At 39.9% G+C, this 21,324-nt stretch overlaps 1 protein-coding gene and 1 long non-coding RNA gene across 21 annotated transcripts in view; both read left to right on the top strand.

The window, feature by feature from the left end:
- LOC102081056 (glutamic acid-rich protein) overlaps window positions 1-14,401 on the top strand; it is a 149,753-nt gene extending 135,352 nt beyond the window's left edge. For 16 of the 20 annotated variants that reach the window (XM_025906806.1, XM_025906805.1, XM_025906832.1 and 13 more), the window contains 8 exons: window positions 8,063-8,151; window positions 8,278-8,304; window positions 8,438-8,555; window positions 10,759-10,847; window positions 10,974-11,000; window positions 11,134-11,251; window positions 11,406-11,511; window positions 13,735-14,401. In XM_025906806.1, the coding sequence (XP_025762591.1) occupies window positions 8,063-8,151; window positions 8,278-8,304; window positions 8,438-8,555; window positions 10,759-10,847; window positions 10,974-11,000; window positions 11,134-11,251; window positions 11,406-11,511; window positions 13,735-13,897 (737 nt within the window). In that variant the 3' untranslated portion in view covers window positions 13,898-14,401. The remainder of the gene's footprint in view (window positions 1-8,062; window positions 8,152-8,277; window positions 8,305-8,437; window positions 8,556-10,758; window positions 10,848-10,973; window positions 11,001-11,133; window positions 11,252-11,405; window positions 11,512-13,734) is intronic. The other 4 variants (XM_025906811.1, XM_025906813.1, XM_025906817.1 and 1 more) reach the window with 4 other exon arrangements.
- Window positions 14,402-20,344: 5,943 nt separating this feature from the next.
- On the top strand, window positions 20,345-20,830 carry LOC112846771 (uncharacterized). The gene is made up of 2 exons (XR_003219920.1): window positions 20,345-20,374; window positions 20,519-20,830. It is a non-coding gene; the product is annotated as an uncharacterized LOC112846771 (long non-coding RNA).
- The last annotated feature ends 494 nt before the right edge of the window (window positions 20,831-21,324 follow it).

Below are 21,324 nucleotides of genomic sequence, written 5' to 3' on the forward strand. Positions count from 1 at the left end.
CTCCATGCATGGTAAGGAGCTTTCTTGTCTTTATGTCAGTGGCTTCTATCTCCTCCTTTGGCCAGCCTATTACCCCAGCAGGGTACCTGATCACGGGCAGGGCGTAGGTGTTGATGGCCCGGATCTTGTTCTTACCATTCAGCTGACTCCTCAGGACTTGCCTGACCCTCTGCAGGTACTTGGTGGTTGCAGCTTTTCTAGCGGCCTCTTCATGGTTCCCATTCACTTGCGGGATCGCCAGGTACTTGTAACTGTCCTCTATGTCTGCAATGTTGCCTTCTGGTAGTTCAATCCCCTCAGTTCTGACTACCTTCCCTCTCTTTGTTACCATCCGACTACACTTCTCCAGTCCGAACGACATTCCAATGTCATTGCTGTATATCCTGGTAGTGTGTATCAGTGAATCGATGTCTCGTTCACTCTTGGCATACAGCTTGATGTCATCCATGTACAGGAGGTGGCTGACAACCGCTCCGTTCCGTAGTCGGTATCCGTAGCCAGTCTTGTCAATGATCTCACTGAGGGGGTTCAGGCCTATGCAGAACAGCAGTGGGGGCAGAGCAAGGGCGTCGATTTGGCATGGACGGAAGGGACATGTCCCCACCAATATCCAGCGATTATTGAATTGTCCCCACCAATAATTTGATCTCTTTGAGTAAAGAAAAACAAACCCGATAGAAAGAAAAAAACGACCTGTCAACGGCTCATTCGCCCAGCGGTGCAGAAAGAGTTAAATTACGTTCTCTACTGGAGTCCTACCTTATGTGACAAATATGGCCAGTGTGATTGGCTGTGCCTTTCAGCGAGCTCTGTTTAGTTTTAGCGGCGGTAATCCTGCGCTGCGAGGAGGAGAGGAGGATGGCAGCAAAAAGGAAGAACCTGGATATAAGAAAGTATTTTTCAAAGAAACTTGTAAGTCACTTAAAGTCAAGTTCGCTCATAAAATATGTCCGTCATAATAACGTTACAGGCTATGCTAGGCCATACATCCCAACCCTCCCGATTTTTCCGGGAGAATCCCGAATTTCAGTGCCCCTCCCGAAAATCTCCCGGAGCCACCATTCTCCCCAATTTCTCCCGATTTTCCACCCGGACAACAAAATTGAAAAACCATATCCTAGATTGGCCCAGCCAATTCCAGTTTCCAACAATAGCTGCTACTACTGCAGCTACTTAGTATTAATATTACTCTTATTACTCTTTCTGGGTCGCGAAATAAACTTTTAACATATTTTCAGGCGAGAATGTAGTTGTGTAAACTTCAAATAACTTAAACATGTTATTGTTTGGCCTTTTTCAGTGTTTTATTTGTTCGTGAGTAAATCGGTTTGGGTGAGATTAAAGTTATTAGATTAGATTAGATTAAATAAAACTTTATTAATCCCTCGGGAGAGTTCCTCTGGGGTTTTCACACAGCTGAATAAATGTCAAACAGAAAACTGATTAAACAGAAGTGTGAGATGGTCGAGAATCTACGCAAGCGTCCGGTTATATTTTATTTTATTTAGACAGCAAGGAGCAGACGGCAGAGGTGACGTAATTATGAAGGCTAGACCCCCCAATTTCACAGTCGCTCATTTCCGGTCTACCCGGCTTTCGGAGGACCCGGCCCACTTAGACCGCGAAGGCCGGGTCCTCAGGTGGACGCACCCTCTGAATTTGGACACCCCCGCAACAGGCCGGTGACATTTAACTTATTTTTTTCCGATAAGTAAACACTGTAAAAACCCCTTTGAATGTCTCCCTAATTCTGAGGTCTCAAGGTTGGCAGGTATGTGCTAGGCTTTGGCCCACATCAGTCTAAAACTGTATGTAACCATGAAAAAAGTGTTGCCATGTCCACCAGGACAGTATAGTATAGACAGTATAGTATAGACTCCTTCACATAGTGGACATTGAGTTGTTGTGTGGGGCACCAGTAGTCCATGTCTGTTGCTGTAACAGTAGTTCATGTTTAGAATAAAACATCCCAGCTCACTGATTTGATCGGGGCAATAGTGCCTAAAATGTTGCATAATTTTGCTGAGAGATCTTTTACTTTGTGGTGATCTTAGATGAGTAGTTTTATGGACAAAACCCACCAGGTCATTCACTGTTCCCTTAGTGCTAATGTATATAAGAGATGTTGGTGTACTACAACTGAAGTAATGTTGTTAAGTCCTTAAAGTCATATTCTTTTATTGTCATGACTCTATTTGAAGCTTTTTTATTTTTGTATGATACCTGATTTATATGGAATATGGCTGAAGTAAACTAAAGTCTAAAATACATTTGTTTAATAGTAATTTAATATTATATAATTCACATATAAAACTATGAATTGTAATTTTAAATGGTTTAAAAGCATGTAGAATAGCATATGTAGGCAAGTATATTTCTCCTTTTTTTCTTTTATCAAGAAGCAAAGACAAAACGGGAAAAAGAAACAGCGCAGGGTTCGGGGGTTGAATCATCCGTCCCCACCAATGCCAAAACCAAATCTACGCCCTTGGGGCAGAGCATCTCCTTGGTAGATCCCGCACTTGATGGTGACTTGTGCTATGGGCTTGGAGTTGGCCTCTAGTGTTGTACGCCACATCCCCATTGAGTTCCTGATGAAGGCTCTTAGGGTCCTGTTGATCTTGTACAATTCTAGGCATTCCAGTATCCAGCTGTGGGGCATTGAGTCATAGGCCTTCTTGTAATCAATCCAGGCTGTGCACAGGTTGGTCAGTCTGGTCTTGCAGTCTCGGCTGACTGTTCTGTCTACCAGTAGCTGGTGTTTTGCGCCTCTGGTATTCTTGCCAATCCCTTTCTGTGCCCCGCTCATGTATTGACCCATGTGCCTGTTCATCTTAGCCGATATGATGTCTGACAGGAGCTTCCATGTAGTACTGAGGCAGGTTATTGGTCGGTAGTTGGATGGGACCGGTCCCTTCTTGGGGTCCTTGGGGATCAGGACTGTCCGACCTTCAGTTAGCCATTCCGGGTGTCTCTCGTTAACTAGCAGCTGGTTCATTTGTGCTGCCAGACGCTCGTGGAGTGCAGTCAGCTTCTTCAGCCAGTAGGCATGAACCATGTCGGGGCCTGGTGCTGTCCAACTCTTCATACTGGAGACCCTTTCTTGGATGTCTGCCACTGTGATGGTTACTGGACCCTGTTCAGGGAGGTCGCTATGGTCTGCCCTCAGATCCACTAGCCACTGAGCATTGCCATTATGGGTTGCGTCCTTCTCCCATATGCTCTTCCAGTATTGCTCCGTCTCCAGCCTTGGTGGTGCTGTTCTGCTATTGTTTCTCTGCCACTGAGAGTACACCTTTGCTGGTTCTGTGGAGAACAGCTGGTTTATTCTCCTGCCTTCGATCTCTCTGGTGTATATATATATATATATGTGAATTCATTCTTCACAAGTCGAGACTGCCTAAATGAAACTGCCTTTCTTTTGTTCCTTCAGATAAAGACATGCATAATTACATTCAAATGATTTTAAGTGATTGCATGATTTTGGCAGAAATAGCTTTAGGAAACACTCTCCAGGAATCTTAGCACCGTATCATACTTTATCTGGAGGACATTTTTGGCTTTTTTTAAATGTAAAACTTAAGGACAGAAAACCCCAAAAGATTGTTGGATAAGCAAACTGTTGTTGTGATTTGGTGCTATATAATAAAAATGAATTGAATTATAAATATTTGCATTATCACAAGTATTACAATGAAAGTATGAAATACTCCCACAACTGGCATCTCTCTTTATACAACTTCTACAATTGCAAATTAATTGTACATTGACCATGAAAATACATTTAATATATATTTTTATGGAGAAATTACTTCTTCTTTTTTTGGTGATTCAAAAAACAGACCTCTGGCGTGTAAAATGTGGAACCAAAATGGGCATCTTGCATAAAGAGAAGATGAGCAAAGGTAAGTATATACTGTATTGTTTTCTTACCTGTCTTTCCTTTTCTCTTTTGTACATATATAAATACATCAATCAATGAATAATTTTTCATAAAAACGATTACTTTTTTCTTTATAAATATAGGTGAGGCATGTATTGAGCGTAAAGGCTCCTTTTACACTCCACCTGAGTTTGAGAAGCTTGCAGGAAAAGAGCCATGTAGAAAATGGAAGTCATCTATTTGCCACAAAGGAAAAACTCTACGCTTTTGGTTCAAGGTACTTTGTTGCATTTTTATGAATCTACAAAAATCTGATTTCACTAAATAAACCGTTGAATTAACTTATCACAGAAAGGTGAGCTAACCACTACCGGATATAGACAAAAGAAAAGAAAACAACAATCATCAGACCTTGAGTCCCACGAACTCTCAACAGGTTTGTCTGCTCTTTTTTTTATCTGTGCCTCAAAACCAGAGAATGTTTGAGAATATGAATCAAAAGCATGCAAACATTATATTATTTTTAATTAGCTGTTTGAAGACTTCAGTAGTTTTGACAAATATACCACAGAAGTTCAGAAAAAAAATATTTACATAGAAAAAGTCACAAAAATCTCCATGTACATTGTAATATTTTATGTATTTAAACATCTCTTGAAAGAACCCAAGGAAGATCATGATGAAGATGAAGATGGAGAAGAAGATGATGAGGATATGGATGAAGATAATGAGCCTGACACTAAGAAAAACGAAGATGAAGATGCTACACCGATTTATATCTATTCTGAAGAAGAAGAAAGCGAGGAAGATCTTGTTGAAGATGAAGATGGAGAACAGGAAGATGAGGATATGGATGAAGATGATGTTGGTGACGATCAGCGTAGCACTGAGGAATATGAGCATGAAGAAGATGATAATGATGAGGATGAGACTGTGCCTGCTGTTGCCTCTAACAATACTGACAGCAGTAGTACCAAAGGTGACATTTCCAATATATTTCCTATTGGTATGTTAAGATAACAAAAACCTTGTTTGTGTATGAAAATAACTTTTCTTCTTTTTTCAGAGAGAGTAACACCTACAATTCCAACACCTGGAAAACATGCATTAGAGATGAAAGAGGTAAAGTGTATCATTAACATCCTTCCTGAGGCAAGATAGATTATTTTATTTAAAGGTTTCACTGTGCTTTACATTGCTGGAAGTTTTGAGTATGTCACGGATCAGAGATTACTCTACTTCACACCAGCACCGTCATCAAGCTAGAAATTTGTAAAATATTATGGTTCAGCATGACATTCAAAATAAATTACAAATGTACACTTTTACCTCATCCAGACCGACTATTTAAAAAAAATACTAATACATTCTTGGTTGTCTTAAAACAGAAAATTAGACATCGTCCTCACATACCAAGATCTGAAGTCAGTGGAAATAAGAGAGATGTGGCAACAAACACAGCAATCAGACTGCAAAATGTTAAGAAAGAACCTCAAGACAAACTGAGTGAGTTGTTCAAATACTGAAAGCACTTTAAGGTTGTATTCAACTTCTGTTTTGTTTTCAATCTATTTTCTAAGTTCACAGGTTTGTCCTTCTTTAACCTTCGATTATGTGAGATGTGTGGGTGTACAGTTAACTTGGCTCAGTTCTGAAATGATAATTGAATAGAATAGAAAAGAATAGAATTCAACTTTATTGTCATTGCACATGTCACAGGTACAGGGCAACGAAATGCAGTTTGCATCCATCCAGAAGTGCTTTAGTGATATAGATATATTACAATATATATTAGCAATAATATAGATATGCAAGTATATTACAGAAATGGGTCTATTGTGGTATGTTATAATGTACACGGTATGAAGTATGTTGTGAATATTCTATAACTATAGGTATGTACAGGCTGTAGTGAGTACAAGCTATGTACAGGATATGAACAGGATATAAATATGAAAAACTATACAGAGTATGAAATAAATAACTTTACAGAAATATGAGATATACAGTTATACAGAAATGGGAACTATGCAAGTTGTAAACAGTTGTAAGGTTAAAAATTATTGTATGTACAGAATGATTATTTACACAGAGCTATACAGTAGTGCAGTTAAGATAAGTGAGGGTGTGGATAATTTCTACAGAGGCTGTCAGATGTCAGGAGGCAGAGTTCAGGAGTCTGACAGCTGTGGGGAAGAAGCTGTTCCGGTACCTGGTGGTCTTAGTCCGGAGGCTCCTGTAGCGCCTCCCAGAGGGCAGGAGGGTGAAGAGGCCATGTGATGGGTGACTGGGGTCTCTGATGATTTTCCCAGCCCTTTTCAGACACCGCTTCCTGTAGATGTCTTTTATGGCAGGAAGTGGTGCTCCGGCGATGCGCTGGGGAGTTTTCACGACCCTCTGCAACGCCTTCCGGTCCGAGGCGGAGCAGTTCCCGTACCAGACTGTTATACAGTTGGTCAGGAGGCTCTCGATGGTGCAGCGATAGAAGTTCACCAGGATGTCTGAGGACAGGTGGTTCTTCCTCAGAGTCCTCAAGAAGAAGAGGCGCTGGTGAGCCTTCTTGACCAGCTTGGAGCAGTTGGTCATCCAGGTGAGATCCTCGGAGATGTGGACTCCCAGGAGCTTGAAGCTGCTCACACGCTCCACAGCCGTCCCCTTAATGTGGATGGGTGGATGTGGGTCAGCATTCCTCCTGTAGTCCACGATGAGCTCCTTGGTGTTCTCGGTGTTAAGCAGCAGGTTGTTTGTGTCGCACCACTCAGCCAGACGATCCACCTCCTCCCTGTAGGCGGCCTCATCGTTGTCACTGATGAGGCCAATCACCGTGGTGTCATCTGCAAACTTAATGATGGTGTTAGAACCATCAGCAGGTCTGCAGTCGTGGGTGAAGAGGGAGTAGAGGAAAGGGCTCATCACACAGCCTTGTGGTACACCGGTGTTCATTGTGATGGTAGATGAGCAGTGGTTATCCAGCCGGACATGTTGGGGGCGGTTGGTCAGGAAGTCCAGTAACCATTTGCAGATGAGGGAACTGATGCCCAGGTCTGTCAGTTTCCTGATGAGTTGTGAGGGGTGGATTGTATTGAACGCTGAACTGAAGTCTATAAACAGCATTCTGGCGTAGGTGTTGTTGTTGTCCAGGTGTGAGAGGACAGAGTGCAGTACGATGGAGACTGCATCCTCTGTGCTCCTGTTCTGGCGGTATGCAAATTGGTGGGGGTCCAGGGTGGGGGGGAGACAGGATTTGAAGTGTGCTAGGACCAGCTGCTCTAAGCACTTAGTGATGATGGGGGTGAGTGCTACTGGGCGGTAGTCATTGAGGCTAGATGGGTTGGAGTTTTTGGGTATCGGGACAATGGAGGTGGATTTGAAGCAGGCCGGTACCACAGCGTGGGCCAAGGACAGGTTGAATATGTCTGTCAGGACTCCTGCAAGCTCCCCAGAACACGCTCTAAGAACACGACCGGGGATGCCATCAGGACCAGGGGAGAGAGTCAGAGGTTGGTGGTCTGGCGTCGTGTCTGTTTTGGTTGTGGTCGTGGGGTTCCCTCGCTCAAAACGAGCATAAAAGTTGTTGAGCTCGTTGAGGAAGGAGACATCAGAGGATGCGGGGGAGGGTTTGGTGGTCCTGTAGTCTGTGATGGTCTGGAGTCCTTGCCACATGCGTCGGGGGTTGGAGTTGGAGAAGTGTCCTTCTACCTTCTTTTTGTAATGGTGTTTGAGAGACACTGAGCCTCGCGTTGTTCACGCGCCGCCATCTTGGCGCGTGAAGTTCTCCAAACAATGAGTGAAATCCTTCTACAGGCTTGTGCAAAAATTAGGAGCTTTTTTATTTTATGTAAGCATTTACAGATATGTTAGCACATATGTGCACACAGCTAACTAGTAGTTTTGTTTGCAGCTTGAATAAATATTATTTACGTATGTCTTCATGATCAAAACAGATCAGGTGTGTTCTGTAATGAATAGTTGTACTTTCCAAAAAGACGAACCAGCCATTGTATTTGGTACACCTGTCCAACTGCTCATTAATGCAAAAATCTAATCAGTTAATCACATGACTGCAACACAATGCAGACAAGATGATCTGCTGAAGATCAAACTGAACATCGACATCAAACTAATTCTAAAAATCCCAAAGTGTCCATGTTCATATTTTAATCACTTTTATTTTGTCAGAGAAGACAACAAGCAGCACAATTTCAACACCTGTGAAACCTGCACTAAAGATCAAAGAAGAAAAGGGTGTCGTTAATAGCCTTCCTGAGGTAAGACTGTTTTATTTTATTAAAAACTTACCATGTAAAAAAAAGATAAATAAAACACCACTGTCACTAAAGCACTTGCTCATAGGGGGTCATCTAATTGTTGGTGTTTTCTCCTTATTATTGTAGGGTCTTCATAATATAAAGCACCTGGAGGTGACTGTTTTTACATTGTATCGCTATATAACTAAAACTGGATTAAACTGAATGTTGCTCAAAGTAAGGCTAGCATTTTCAAATGAAATTATAAATAAGGACACTAATATATAATTGGCTGTCTTTGAAACAGAAGACTAGACATCATCCTGAGATGCCAAGATCTGAAGTCAGTGGAAATAAGAAAGATGTGGCAAAGAACACAGCAATCAAACTGCAAAATGTTAAGAAAGAACCTCAAGACAAACTGAGTGAGTTGTTCAAAAACCAAAATCACTTTAATGTTGTATTCAACTTCTATATTTTTTTTCTGTTGTTGAAGTAGAAGAAAAACATTTTCAATCTATAGTTTAAGTTCACAGGTTTGTCCTTCTTTAACCTCTGATTATGTGAGATGACTGTGGGTGTACAGTTAATTTGGCTCAGTTCTGAAATGATAATTGAAGTTCACCAAACAATGAGTGAAATCCTTCTATAGGCTTGTGCAAAAATTAGGAGCTTTTTTATTTTATGTAAGCATTTACAGATATGTTAGCACATATGTGGACACAGCTAACTACTATAGTAGTTTTGTTTGCAGTTTGAATAAATATTATTTCTCCATGTCGTCGTGATCAAAACAGATCAGGTGTGTCAGCCATTTGATTTGGTACACCTGTCCAACTGCTCATTAAAGGGAACCCCGAATATTATGAGAAATTACTCTAAATATGTTACAAAATATTTCCACTACATAAAAACATACTTGAGAATAACTATATTTTTTGTTATTCATTAAATCTTTGTTGTTTAAAACTATTTTGGAGCCGTGGGAGTGGCCATGTTTTTCACAAACAATGAATTCTGGGACAATGACGGATATTGGTTGTTGGCAGTATAGGTGCTTTCGTTCAGCTGACCTGTTTTGTTTTTTATAGTATAGCAACCGTATTAATTAACTTGCCTACTATTGATGTGGTTACGACTTGGTAGACCAGCACTATCTGGTCTTTGAGTCTGACGTTATTAGCCATGTCTGGGCCCAAACTCCGCTGCAAAAGTCAAATGATCACTGCAGCATTACTGAGAGTTGAAAAACTGTCTATGTTCATCTATATAAAAATGATAAGTGTGACGGTTCTACCAGGTGTAACAATTAAGTTTAACATTCAGGCATCCATGAAAATGGAATTTATGATATTTAACTAAGTTAGTTAACAGGGAGTGGCTGGCTAGCTTCCATCTAAATATACCATGTTCTGACTGAGAGATTTATTAAACAAATTAAAACGTACAGTTCTGCTATCACTTCCAACATAAATGACGACAGGAAAGTGAAGAGCAGCGAGGTTTGTAGGGTCATTGAAGTTGGGCTAGCTGGTGTGCTACGCGATCGCTAGTGCGACAAGCTATGTTAGCATAACATAAGTAGTAAAGCTGGAGGACGAACGCTAACAAACGGAGGACTGTTTTCCACTCGATAAAAGTTAATGTGAGGGTTCCCAATGGTTAGGGTCAAATGCAATCGCATGGCAGGATGCTGTAAACAGACCAAACGTCAGTCAGGAGAACCACCGAGATAATCCATCCACAATAGAAGGTTAGTCATTAATATACTGCTGCTGCATGGGCTGGGCTGTAGTTACATCATAAGGGTTTAAAAACTGTGAGAAGCCGACAGTGATCACTGACTGTTTTTAGAGGCTTGTTGAGATTAAATTGAACAAGATACAAAGCATTAAAACATGTTAAAAACACAACAGTCTTATTAAATGCAGAATACTTTGGGGTTGGAAGCAGGATTCATCACATTATCACTTAAAGACCGGATACCGGTCATGGAGGCTAACAAGGGCTGCCCAAAGAACATCTGGATTAAGACATACGGCTTCAAAAAGCTTTGGTGCTTTACAACAAAGGCTCTCAGTCGCAATAGCCATTGGCAAGCAGTAGCCTCATAGACACCAGTAGTTTTCTCTCACTCTCTCGTCCTCTTGTGACAGATTGTTTTCATCTTGATCTAAACTCACTACTGGTTGACTATTTTCATTCTCTCTCTCGGGTTGCTCTGGTTCAAACTGGAAAGGTTGAACAGAAGCCATTTCCATAGTGCTGCTAACTGTGAATTGGATGCAGTGCAACCGTATGATGTCGCTACCCATAGTGCATTGAGAAGTAAATAACAATGGCGGCCTACTGGTAAATCAGTTTTATATAACATGTGCTTAAAAGGAAAACATTTGGCGTATTTCAATAACACATATGTGTTATTGAAACACAGTACATATTTTAGCGCAGACATGTCTTAATAGCCGGGGTTCCTTTTAATGCATAAATATAATCAGTCAATCAAATGACAGCAACTCAATGCAGACAAGATGATCTGCTGAAGATCAGACTGAACATCAACATCAAACTAATTCTAAAAATCCCAAAGTGTCCATGTTCATATTTTAATCACCTTTATTTTTTCAGAGAAGACAACAACCAGCACAATTTCAACACCCGTAAAATCTGCACTAAAGGTAAAAGAAGTAAATCGTGTCGTTAATAGCCTTTGTCAGGTAAGACTGTTTTATTTTATTTTAAACTTGCCATATAAAATAAAGATAAATAAAACACCACTGTCACTAAAGTGCTTGCTCATAGGGGGTCATCTAATTGTTGGTGTTTTCTCCTTATTATTGTAGGGTCTTCATAATATAAAGCACCTGGAGGTGACTGTTTTTACATTTTATTGCCATATAACTAAAACTGGATTAAACTGAATGTTGCTCAAAATAATGTTAGCATTTTCAAATGAAATTATAAATAAGGACACTAATATATAATTGGCTGTCATTGAAACAGAAGACTAGACATCATCCTGAGATGCCAAGATCTGAAGTCAGTGGAAATAAGAAAGATGTGGCAAAGAACACAGCAATCAAACTGCAAAATGTTAAGAAAGAACCTCAAGACAAACTGAGTGAGTTGTTCAAAAACCAAAATCACTAACATGATTTTTCTCTGCTTTTATTTAGAAGAGAAAAAAAATCCAGTTTCATGTATTTGTTGTATTTTTTATTATTTCTTTTGATCTTTTCTGGTCTTCTTTTCCCCAATATGTTTTCTAATCACAGGTCTTTCCTGTGAACCTCTGGCTGTGTCAGATCAGCAAGAGCATAAAGCTGTTCACTGCTCTGGCCACAAAGTAGCTGATTTACAACCCATGAGGCCAGAAGGGGGGTAAGATAAAGCTGTCATATCGTTTAGGCAAATATTTTGAATTTATTCACACAGTCTTAAAAGGTTTTGTTTCTATGGCATTTATTTCTCACACTGCAAAACCAACTCTACTTGAAATTAAATCTGACCAAACTGTCTAGTTTTGAGAGAGAGAAAAATCTGCCAATAGGGTAAGTAAACGTTGTTTTGGTAGAATTCTTAAAACTAGCAAATTATTGTCTAAAATATACAGAACACTTACTAAAATAGATGAATCAATATCCCTTCCTTTTGCAAAGTGGGAAGCAGATTTATCAGTCAGCTTAGACCAAAACTTCTGGTCTCAGGTATGCTTAAAAACCTTCAAATTGAATAGAAATCCCAGTCTGCAATTAATACAATACAAAATACTACACAGAGTGCACTAAACAGGTCATTGGATGTTCCAGATGGGCTTTACATCTTTCAACAACTGCTCACACTGTCAAGGCAATACACCAAACACTTACATCCACGCTCTTTGGTTCTGTCCACCAGTTCAGAAGTTTTGGCACGGGATATGTGAAGACTTCTCAAAGTGTCTGAAATGTAAAATTCCAACCTCCCCTTTAGTGTGCTTGTTGGGAAAATTGGATGATGTCACTACAGAAACTAATACAGTCCACATGGTTTTTACTGCCCTATGCATTGCCAAGAAAACGGTCCTCATGAACTGGAAAAATAAAAATAATCTTAATTCTAGCCAATATAGGAACCATCTAATAGATCACATTAGTCTCGATACAACCTCTGCCACCACATTAGATCAATCCCTCTGGGCTTCTTTTGATCGGCTCCATCACCTAGCGGGGGTAGGGGGTCGTGGTTTGGTCCCGCCTTCGCTATTGTGGTTGATGTGGAGGTTGGGATGGGCTTAGGGCGTTTGGAGAATCCCTAGGGACGTTATCCCTGGAGGGCTTAACCCGGGGGTTGTGGTCATAACCTGGTTAGTGGCTCTGATTGCTCTTAGAGGGTGTTTTCCTCATGGCTGCGTGCAGCAGGGCTGGGGGAGGGTCGGTGCTGGCGGACGTAGGTTACTGGCCTGGTAGCCTGGCTGCCCCTGAGTGGATCCGAGGCAGGCGTGGGGCTTGGGCCCCTCCCTTCTTTTCCTCCCCATCCCCGACTGCCTCCCTCTTCCCGCTCCACCACACCCACCCACACAAGTAGGGCCTTGGGGTGCAGGTATGTCACCAGGGTGCAGGGGAGGCATGCCAGTGTTGTTCCCTATGGCTTCTGCTTCATGGATGCTGGGTGACACCTCATCTGAGACTCTCCTCAGCTCTTCCCAGAAGGGTGGCACGGATGCCCCTCCGGTGGTCCTCCTTAGGCTCTCGCACTTAGGGCCTCTGGATGTTGTTAGGGTTCTGGAGCCTGGATGTCCTCCATGTCTGCTTCATGCCCTGGGGGACGGGGCTATGGCTCCGTACACCCTCTAGCAGACTGTTACATGGGGAAACCTTTTGAATACAAGCGCACTGATCAACACAGGTGTGCACACGGGTGTTCACTGTTCATAGACATAAACTACACCTTTCTCGGCTGCTACTTCAAAGCACATTGTGCGCTGTTGGTCCTACGTGCTGCACAACAACATTCAATATTTAGTATTTACTGCTGTTTACACTTAGCTAGATTATTGCGATGGTGTTGTGTTTATTATGTTGCTCTCTTTTTTTGCTTGTTTTCTCTTCTTTTTCTCTCAACAGGTGATCCAGGTGATTTTTTTTCTTCTTTCTCTTTTTAAGTGCCCTTTCTCACTGTCCCTCTTCTCATCTGTTTTTCTTTTCCTTCATCTTTCTTGCTCCCTTTCCTATCCCCCAGTCATGTCTGTCCTTAAAAACAAAACAAAAAAACAAAACTGAAAAGTCAATCACAACTGAACTTTTTTTTGAAAAAAAAAACAAAAAAACTAGCAAATTTGACTGCTGTATGCCTTTAATTAGACAAAACTGTCTAAAATGTCTAATTAATTAAAAATCTTAACCTATGATGAATATTACGCTTTCTTGAACAAGCTATTTTCAAAAATAAATTTGTTGTTTTAGTGTTTAATTTAGATTTTCACATAAAGGTTAGATTCATTTGCTAGTTTTAAAGATCTTACCCAAACAACTTTTGCTTACACTATTTAGATTTCTTTTCTCAAAACAAGATAGTTTTGTTAAATTTAACAAAATCTGGCTCATTTCATTTTTTAACTTGCAGTGCAGACATGATGGAGGCCCTGTCACCTAAGCCCTCGGGCAGCTCTGGTTTGAATACAGTGGATCTTGATGAACTAAAGAGGGAAGAAATAAAAATGCAACTAACGGTTTTAAAATTAAAAGAAGAGTATTACACTTTGAAAATAAAGGAACTTAAAAAATGAGCATTAATGCTTCTGTGGCGTTGACATTGCAGACAATAAATTAAAAGATTGCTGTGTTTACATCCACAAACTGACACACGTTAGTTGGAGGTTTGTTGGCAGGAATGTTACTTTTGACAAAAGCTACATAATCATAGAAGTGTGCTGCATTAATACATTGTACTTTTTCTTTGCTATACTCAGTTTCCCTTTAGTATTGTTGATTACCACGTTTGACTTTGTTTTTATAATTAAACAAATATCTGATATTTTCTTCTGTAAAATGTGAATAAACAATATTGGTGCTTTTTATCTGTAAACCATGCAAATGTTATGAAACAGTGTTTCCTTTGGACTTTGCCCAACCTGTAGTAATTGTTGTAAGAAGTAGCCTTTTAACAGCATCGTCCAGGTAATGTACTTACCTGTTTTGTATATGGATAGATTATAAACACTATGTACGTAAGCAACATAGTGGGTTGGAGAGTACTTGTATCTTGCAATAAAGGCTTCTGTTTGTGTCTGCTTTGTCTACCTCTGCGTCCTGCTTTAAACTCTTCTCATCTCCACCCTACACCACAGCTAAACCAATCACTGATTGCAAGTCTAACTGTATACCCAAAAAACCAAGAGACTCTTCAGCTGTACATCAGCATTGTAAATGTGTGATAAAACTTACAAATATCAATAGTTGAGGTAGTTTCAAAGTTACAAAGCTTAGGTTAGTGAGTTAGTTATTTAACCCTAGAACACTATCGCTGGGTGATTTACACCCGGGCAAATACATTTACATGATTTCTCTCTCCTGCAGCTGTTTGCGTGTCGAGGAGCCTGTGCCTTCACCAGGGAAGTCTCAAATTTCCCAGGAATGGGTGGACCAAAGACCAGCTTTCCAGAGTCATTATTTTGTTTTAGGAGGGTTTTTTTTTCATTTTGTTAGACATGGCACAGTTGAAAGTAAAAGAAGACCACTCTAATTTGTCATGTGTTGTCATATTTTGATATATTTGATTACTTTTTATTGGTTATATTATATCGGATAAAAATCACCCGGCATTAGTGATTGTGTTACTATTTATAGCGATAGTGTTCTAGGGTTAATGAGTTACTTAGCTAAGTAATTGAGGTTTGTGGGGTTGATAAGTATCAAGACATGCAATGGGTCTTTGAGTAAGTCAGCCCAGGACAACGGTCATTTTGGGTTTTCAGGGTGGAATGACTGTACATCTTTAATGACTTACAAACAAACAAAGAATTAGGTGTACAAGTTTGAATTTCTTCAGGAGTTTCTCTAATCCAAACAGGGTGAAAAGTGTACACACTGAATCAAATATATACATACACTCCCAGTGATATTTGGTTAAATTACTCTGAGCAAGTTGCACCTCAATCAGAGACTTTCAGTGGCCAACAACAAGACCATGCTTAAAACCTGGTCCTTTGCCAACAAACCAAATAATTTTAATAAACTGCACCAGTTCTGCAAAGAAGAGCGGTCAAACATTCCGCCGGAATTTTGACACACCTTTCTTGAAATTAGTAAATTAGTTAAATTTACTAATAGCAATTTCTGCAGTAAAAGAATTATATATATGACTGGATATATTTTGGAGGTCTCCAGTTCATTGGGATGTGATATTGGTCTGATTTCTCTGGACCAAGGAAAGGCTTTTGATAGAGTTGAGTACCGTTACCTCTGGAGTGTGTTGGAAAGGTTTGGTCTCAGCACTGACTTAATTGCCAAGATTATGGTGTTGCACAAAGACATTGAAAGTGTACTGAAAATAAACGGTTGTTTGTGCAAACCTTTTAAAGCAACCAGAGGTATCAGGCAAAGTTGTTTGATGTCTGGTATGTTATATGCTCTGTCTATTGAACCAATGTTAAATAATGTTAGGTGTTCTATTGCTGGGATTATTTTAGTAGGTTTTAACATGCCTTTTAACCTATCTGCATATGCTGATGATAATACTGTTTTTGCTAGTGTTAGGGTTCAAGTATTAAGGAGGGATATAGGAGGAAATCCAAATAACAACGCTGGTCCGGCGGAGTCAAACGCTGATTTTTAATGAACACGCGTGGGGAGATGTACACTGCCAAACATCAGCTGTAGATCTCCGCCCAAAAATACACAAGACAATCATTTTATAGCATCAGGGTATGTTTACTGACGCCCCCTCTTGCGTCATCCGATACAATACATGCATAAGTTAAAACCACAAATGTTCTGTTGACAACTTGTGACACAATTAAAAAGAACATTGTCTCCATCTCGACGGCAGGGACTTCCTGTCGCTCGTCCTGCCCGCTTATCGTCTGGAGCATCAGCAGCAGTTCTGCAACAAATTGCAAGCTTTGCAAAGCTATGGTTTGAACTCTTACCTAAACATGAGCCTCACTATGGTGTGTGTGTGCGTGTGTGTGTGTCTGTGTATTACCTCAAATGCACTCTGCCTCACCTCGCCGACTAGCTCCTGACGTCTCACCAGACAGAGAGACAGAATCCACTCTCATATGTGTAATAACCTAACTGAAACTATGTATATGTAATCTATTGAATAAATGTTTTAATCAAGAACCTCTACTAAAAGCTTAATCAAAAAATATAAATGAATAAGAAGTAATACTGAATACCCTGGTTATTCAAATAGCATCATCCAAACAGCTCCTCAAAGTAACTTACACTTAGATTCTGCTTTAGTTTCACTTTCACAAGCACGCTCAAAAGCCTGCACTTCCTGTCTACTTTGGCACAGAGTGTACTCAGAGTTTGGCCTTTCTTTTATAAGTAATGTAATCTGCATATAAACATTTAAGATTATAAAAAGCATTCAAAAGCATTTAAGATTATGAATTCAACTCAACAGTTTAAAGTGGTTATAACTGCACCTGTAATAAAGGTTAACATGATACCAGTATGTTTAAACATCTGAATGCAATATCAATATTAATTATTAATGCAATGGTAATGATGATGATTATAAACAATAGCAGCAAAATATCTCCCCGATCCCCACACTAGAAGTCAAAAAGATGTCAATAAGTTAGGAATGATTGTTGAAAACTTTTGCTGGTTTTCAGCTGCACAAGTAAATTTGGCTAAGAGTGAGGCTCTTGCAGTAGGAGAGTGGCGTGCTGGACTCCCGCAACGTCCAGGTGGTTTGAAGTGGAAAAGGGGTGGTTTGAAGTATCTGGGTGTGCACTTGGGAGAAACGGTAAACAAGAACTGGGAAGGGGTGTTAGGGAAAGTTGAGGGGAAATTAGGGAAGTGGAGATGGTTATTACCCCAGATGTCATATAGAGCGAGGGTGCTGATTATAAATACATTAGTTGCTTCTGTATTGTGGCATCAATTAGCTTGTCTGGAGCCACCCCCTGGCTTATTGTGTAAACTTCAATCTTTGTTGACCAATTTTTGGGGGGATAACTTGTGGTCGCAAATTTTGAAGCCGTTCTGATAACCTTCTCCCACCAACGATGTGGAGATCCAAATCCAATTAAAATCAAGACACTCAAAAAGATGCTCTGTAAAAGAGTAGAATTCTTGGAACAGAGTTTAATACACTGAATCATATGAACAGCAGGAAAAATACATACAGACATTTAGCAAGAGAATTACATAGCAGAAAGCAAGCAAAGCAAAACCCCGGGGTGTACAGCCTTAAGCACAGACAGCAGAGCAACACAGAGACGGACAGGTAGCAGCAGCAGGAGGAAAAAGAGCTCTGGGGGCATCCTCTGGTCCCCTAATATAGGGACCAGTATCGCCACCCCCTGCTGCTGGGTAACTTTCCCACACGCCCAGCACAGTTGCTGGGGTCAGGTAGCGGCCAAGGTCTTGGCCAAAGGCCAGTCAGGACTCTGAGTACCCCTTGCTCTGGCTTATCACAATAGGTCATGACACGGTCAAAGGTCAGACATTAATCCTAATTATTAAATCTTATACAGCAAGTGGCACAATCTTATAACATATAATACATAGGTTACATGCTTAAAAACACTTCAGTGTGGGTTCAAAGTGTGTGTGTGTGTGTGTGTGTGTTTATTTTGTATGGTATTTTATCGTGATGTGTTCAGGATCTCTGTTACAATGTTACTGTTTTGGTTGTGCTGCGTTAAAAAGATGTTGAGTGTGTATTAGGGAAGGTTAGTTACCGGAGAGTAAATTATTCAGGAGAGCTCTCCCCTTACATTAACTGCCCTGTTACTGTACCAACTTAATAAACCTCGGTGAAGCAAAAATGTCTTGTGCTTAAGACTCTACATGAAAGTTAAAATATATATGTTCAGTGCACATAGATATATAGAGTATATAGTTACATAGTTATACATATCATACAAAAATCCACCACAAACTTACACTGGATACCCCAGGCTGTGCTTCTTTTTGCCCAAAGAGGAAGGTGGACAAGGGCTGGTTCACCTTGAGAGCAGCTGCTTTCAGGTTGCAGTTTATTCAGAAGATGGGAAGGGATGGGATGGGAAGGGAAGAAGATGTTGTCTGGAAACCAGTAACTAGTGTTATTTTAAGAAGAATAGGAGAGTTGGGTATCGGTGCCTCAATGTTTTTATTAGACTGTAATATGATATGTTCTTATGACATACCCAGGTTTTATAAAGGCCTTTTTAAAGTTTGGACCATTTTCACATGGAAAATGGAACCTATGTTTGGAACCTACGTTTTCATTGTTTTGCCTTCTAGAGGAACCATTGCTGTTTGGGGCCCGGCTAGATGCACATGATGGAACAGGACTTGCTTTTGCGAAAAGAGTGCTTGAGAAAGAGGTTCTCAAACTAGGACAAAATGTGGAGGTGGCTTGATCAGACCTTCAGAACACAAAAGCAGCAGCATCTTTGGTTGGATTGAAATCAAGCCGCATCCCGAAGTGTATTCTGGACTCGTGGCTTAGAAGGTTAACCTCATTTAAAAAAGGAAATGCTGTTGGATTATTCCAGTGGATTGGAGATTCCTGATGACGCAGATCCTCTTCCAGGATTGGGATTGAATATTAATTTTACAGGCATGACAGGACCACTGCTTGTGAAGCAAAAAGACTCTGATTTTCACATGTTGAGTGGAAAACTGTTATATAGAATGTCTGTTCAAGGGTTAAATAAAAGGCAATTTAGTGGAAGAACAGATACTATATAAAGAGACAAGTTGTCTTTTATAAACCCCCTTTGAATAAGAGGTCAGGTGATCTACAATGGAAGATTTTGCACGGGGCCATTGCTGCTAATAGTTTTGTGTGTAAGATTTTAAAAGATGCAAGGGAATTATAGCCAGAAACAGTTTTTCACGTTTCTTGAATGTAAATGCCTTGGACCATTGTTTTTTATGTTAAAGCATGTCGTTGAAAAATGTGGAGTGGGTTGGTCTCCATTGGCATTTCTGTTTTGTGCTGGCTATGCAAAATGGAAGCAACTACATTTTGTGGTGGGTCAACCAAAATGTTCTCTATATAAAAGTAGAAAAGTTAAGATTGATAATATTGCAGAGAAAATGGTTGATACTACTTTCATTTTGCTGGTTAAATATCGAGTTAAAGCTGAGTTTCAGTTTTACTCATTGGTTCATAATCTAACAGACTTCTCAGTGGTGTTTTAAGAATGTGGTGTGTTCTGTTATAGATGGCCCTTTATATTTCAGGCTTTTTGTTCATGTGACAGTTTTTTTTTGTTTGTATTATTTCGCCTTGTGACAAAACTTGGGATGTCTTGATTTATAATAATGTGTGGGATAAATGTGTTGTTAAAAATAATTAAAAAAAAATCTTTCTTTCTGTCTTTCTTTCTTTTGAAGGAAAGCTATTGTGTACATGGGTATATGATAATCATAATACATTCAAGCAATTAACAATGGACAAGTCTATTGAGACATGTGGGATTAAGAGTCCTCCTGGCATTTCTCTTGGCCTATTATGTTGCCGGGCAAATTGAGCTATTTTGACATTTTTAAAAATGTAATAAAAATAAATAATAATAATAATAACTAAAAGCATGTTTTTAATGTGAAGCTTGCTTGTCTTGTTTATATTACACAGATACATATCATGTCAATTGGAACTTGTAGTCAAAGTGTAGAAAAAGGCTTAGAAGTGTCAAATACTATTTGCTTCGTTGCAGCTAGGAGTCATTGTCATGGTCCCCGTGTCTCTCTGGCTGGCTCACACTGACTACAGGCTTTGTTTTTTTTCTTTCCCTCTCCCTCGCTCCTCTCTGCCTGGGTGGAGCTTGTTATGGGCTCTTGCTCTTGGCCCACACACGTGTGTGATTGTCATCACCTGGTGCTTTTCTTCAAAGATCACCCTGTGTGTATTCGTCTGTGGTACTAACTCCTGTATTCTGTGTGTGTGGAGTTTTGGAGCGAGTACGGCTGAAGAGGTGTGAGAGTGCGTGGAGGAGCTGTGGTGGTGACTGAGCTGAAGTGGAAGCGTGCAGGGCTGGACTGGGACAAAAAATCGGCCTGGGCATTTTGACTAGAGACCGGCCCACCAGGTATTATGGTAAAAACCATAAAGCCTTTGAATGAAAACAAACGTCGTTGTGACAGTGATGTACACTGTCTTGTTGGTATATATGCATCAATCTAGAACTTAACTTAAACCTACACCATCCTCCCTATTCTGGTATTCTAAACAGTACTTAGCCGAAACCCAAAGACTGCTTGGTTTACCTCCTGAACTTTCTACAACACATGGAGGAAACCTGAAATTAAGACAGAGAAGACTAGAGGTGAGACATGATCATTACTGAATATTAAAAATAATAAATGACAGATTTAGTGATATTTTCATAAACTATTTATTTACCACATCAATAAACAGCATGGCAGGGCAAAATATTTTTTCTAACATGGCAACCTTTAAAAAGTGAAAGGAGACAGAAAGAAAGGTGAGAAAGAATAAAACTTCCTCACTCAAAACTTACCATCAAAACTTAATTTTGATGGTATTTTACACACAGTACTGGTACAGTATCTAGAAAATGTGGGAAAATACTGGCATCATATACAGTACTTACTTCTGAAGAAATTATGTTGGGACCCTGAAAAAAATTACTATGTACAGTAATGGATTTCTATACATTTGACATCAGATGAAAACTTTGGTTGTATGATTCAGATAATTATTTGTTAAATAATTATTATTTGTTAAAATAATTGTTTGTTTTACAAAATGAGCAGCAGAAGTAAACAGTTGACACGCCTGGAGGCTTAATTTTGATCACAGAGGAGGAGGATGAAGATGAGGTCAATTCAGAATCTTATGATTCTGATTATGAAGCAAACTGGTATTCATATCCCTGCAAGCAAGTCACTCACATCAAAGAATAATGAAATATAGTGGTCTTCAGTCTGAAATATACATCAGGCAAAACTATCAGCCCAAAATATAATAAATGGAAATAATATTTTTTCAGCTTTTTCAGTAATAGATCATTTATCA

Source organism: Oreochromis niloticus, linkage group LG4 (assembly GCF_001858045.2).
Source record: "Oreochromis niloticus isolate F11D_XX linkage group LG4, O_niloticus_UMD_NMBU, whole genome shotgun sequence".
NCBI lineage: Eukaryota > Metazoa > Chordata > Actinopteri > Cichliformes > Cichlidae > Oreochromis > Oreochromis niloticus.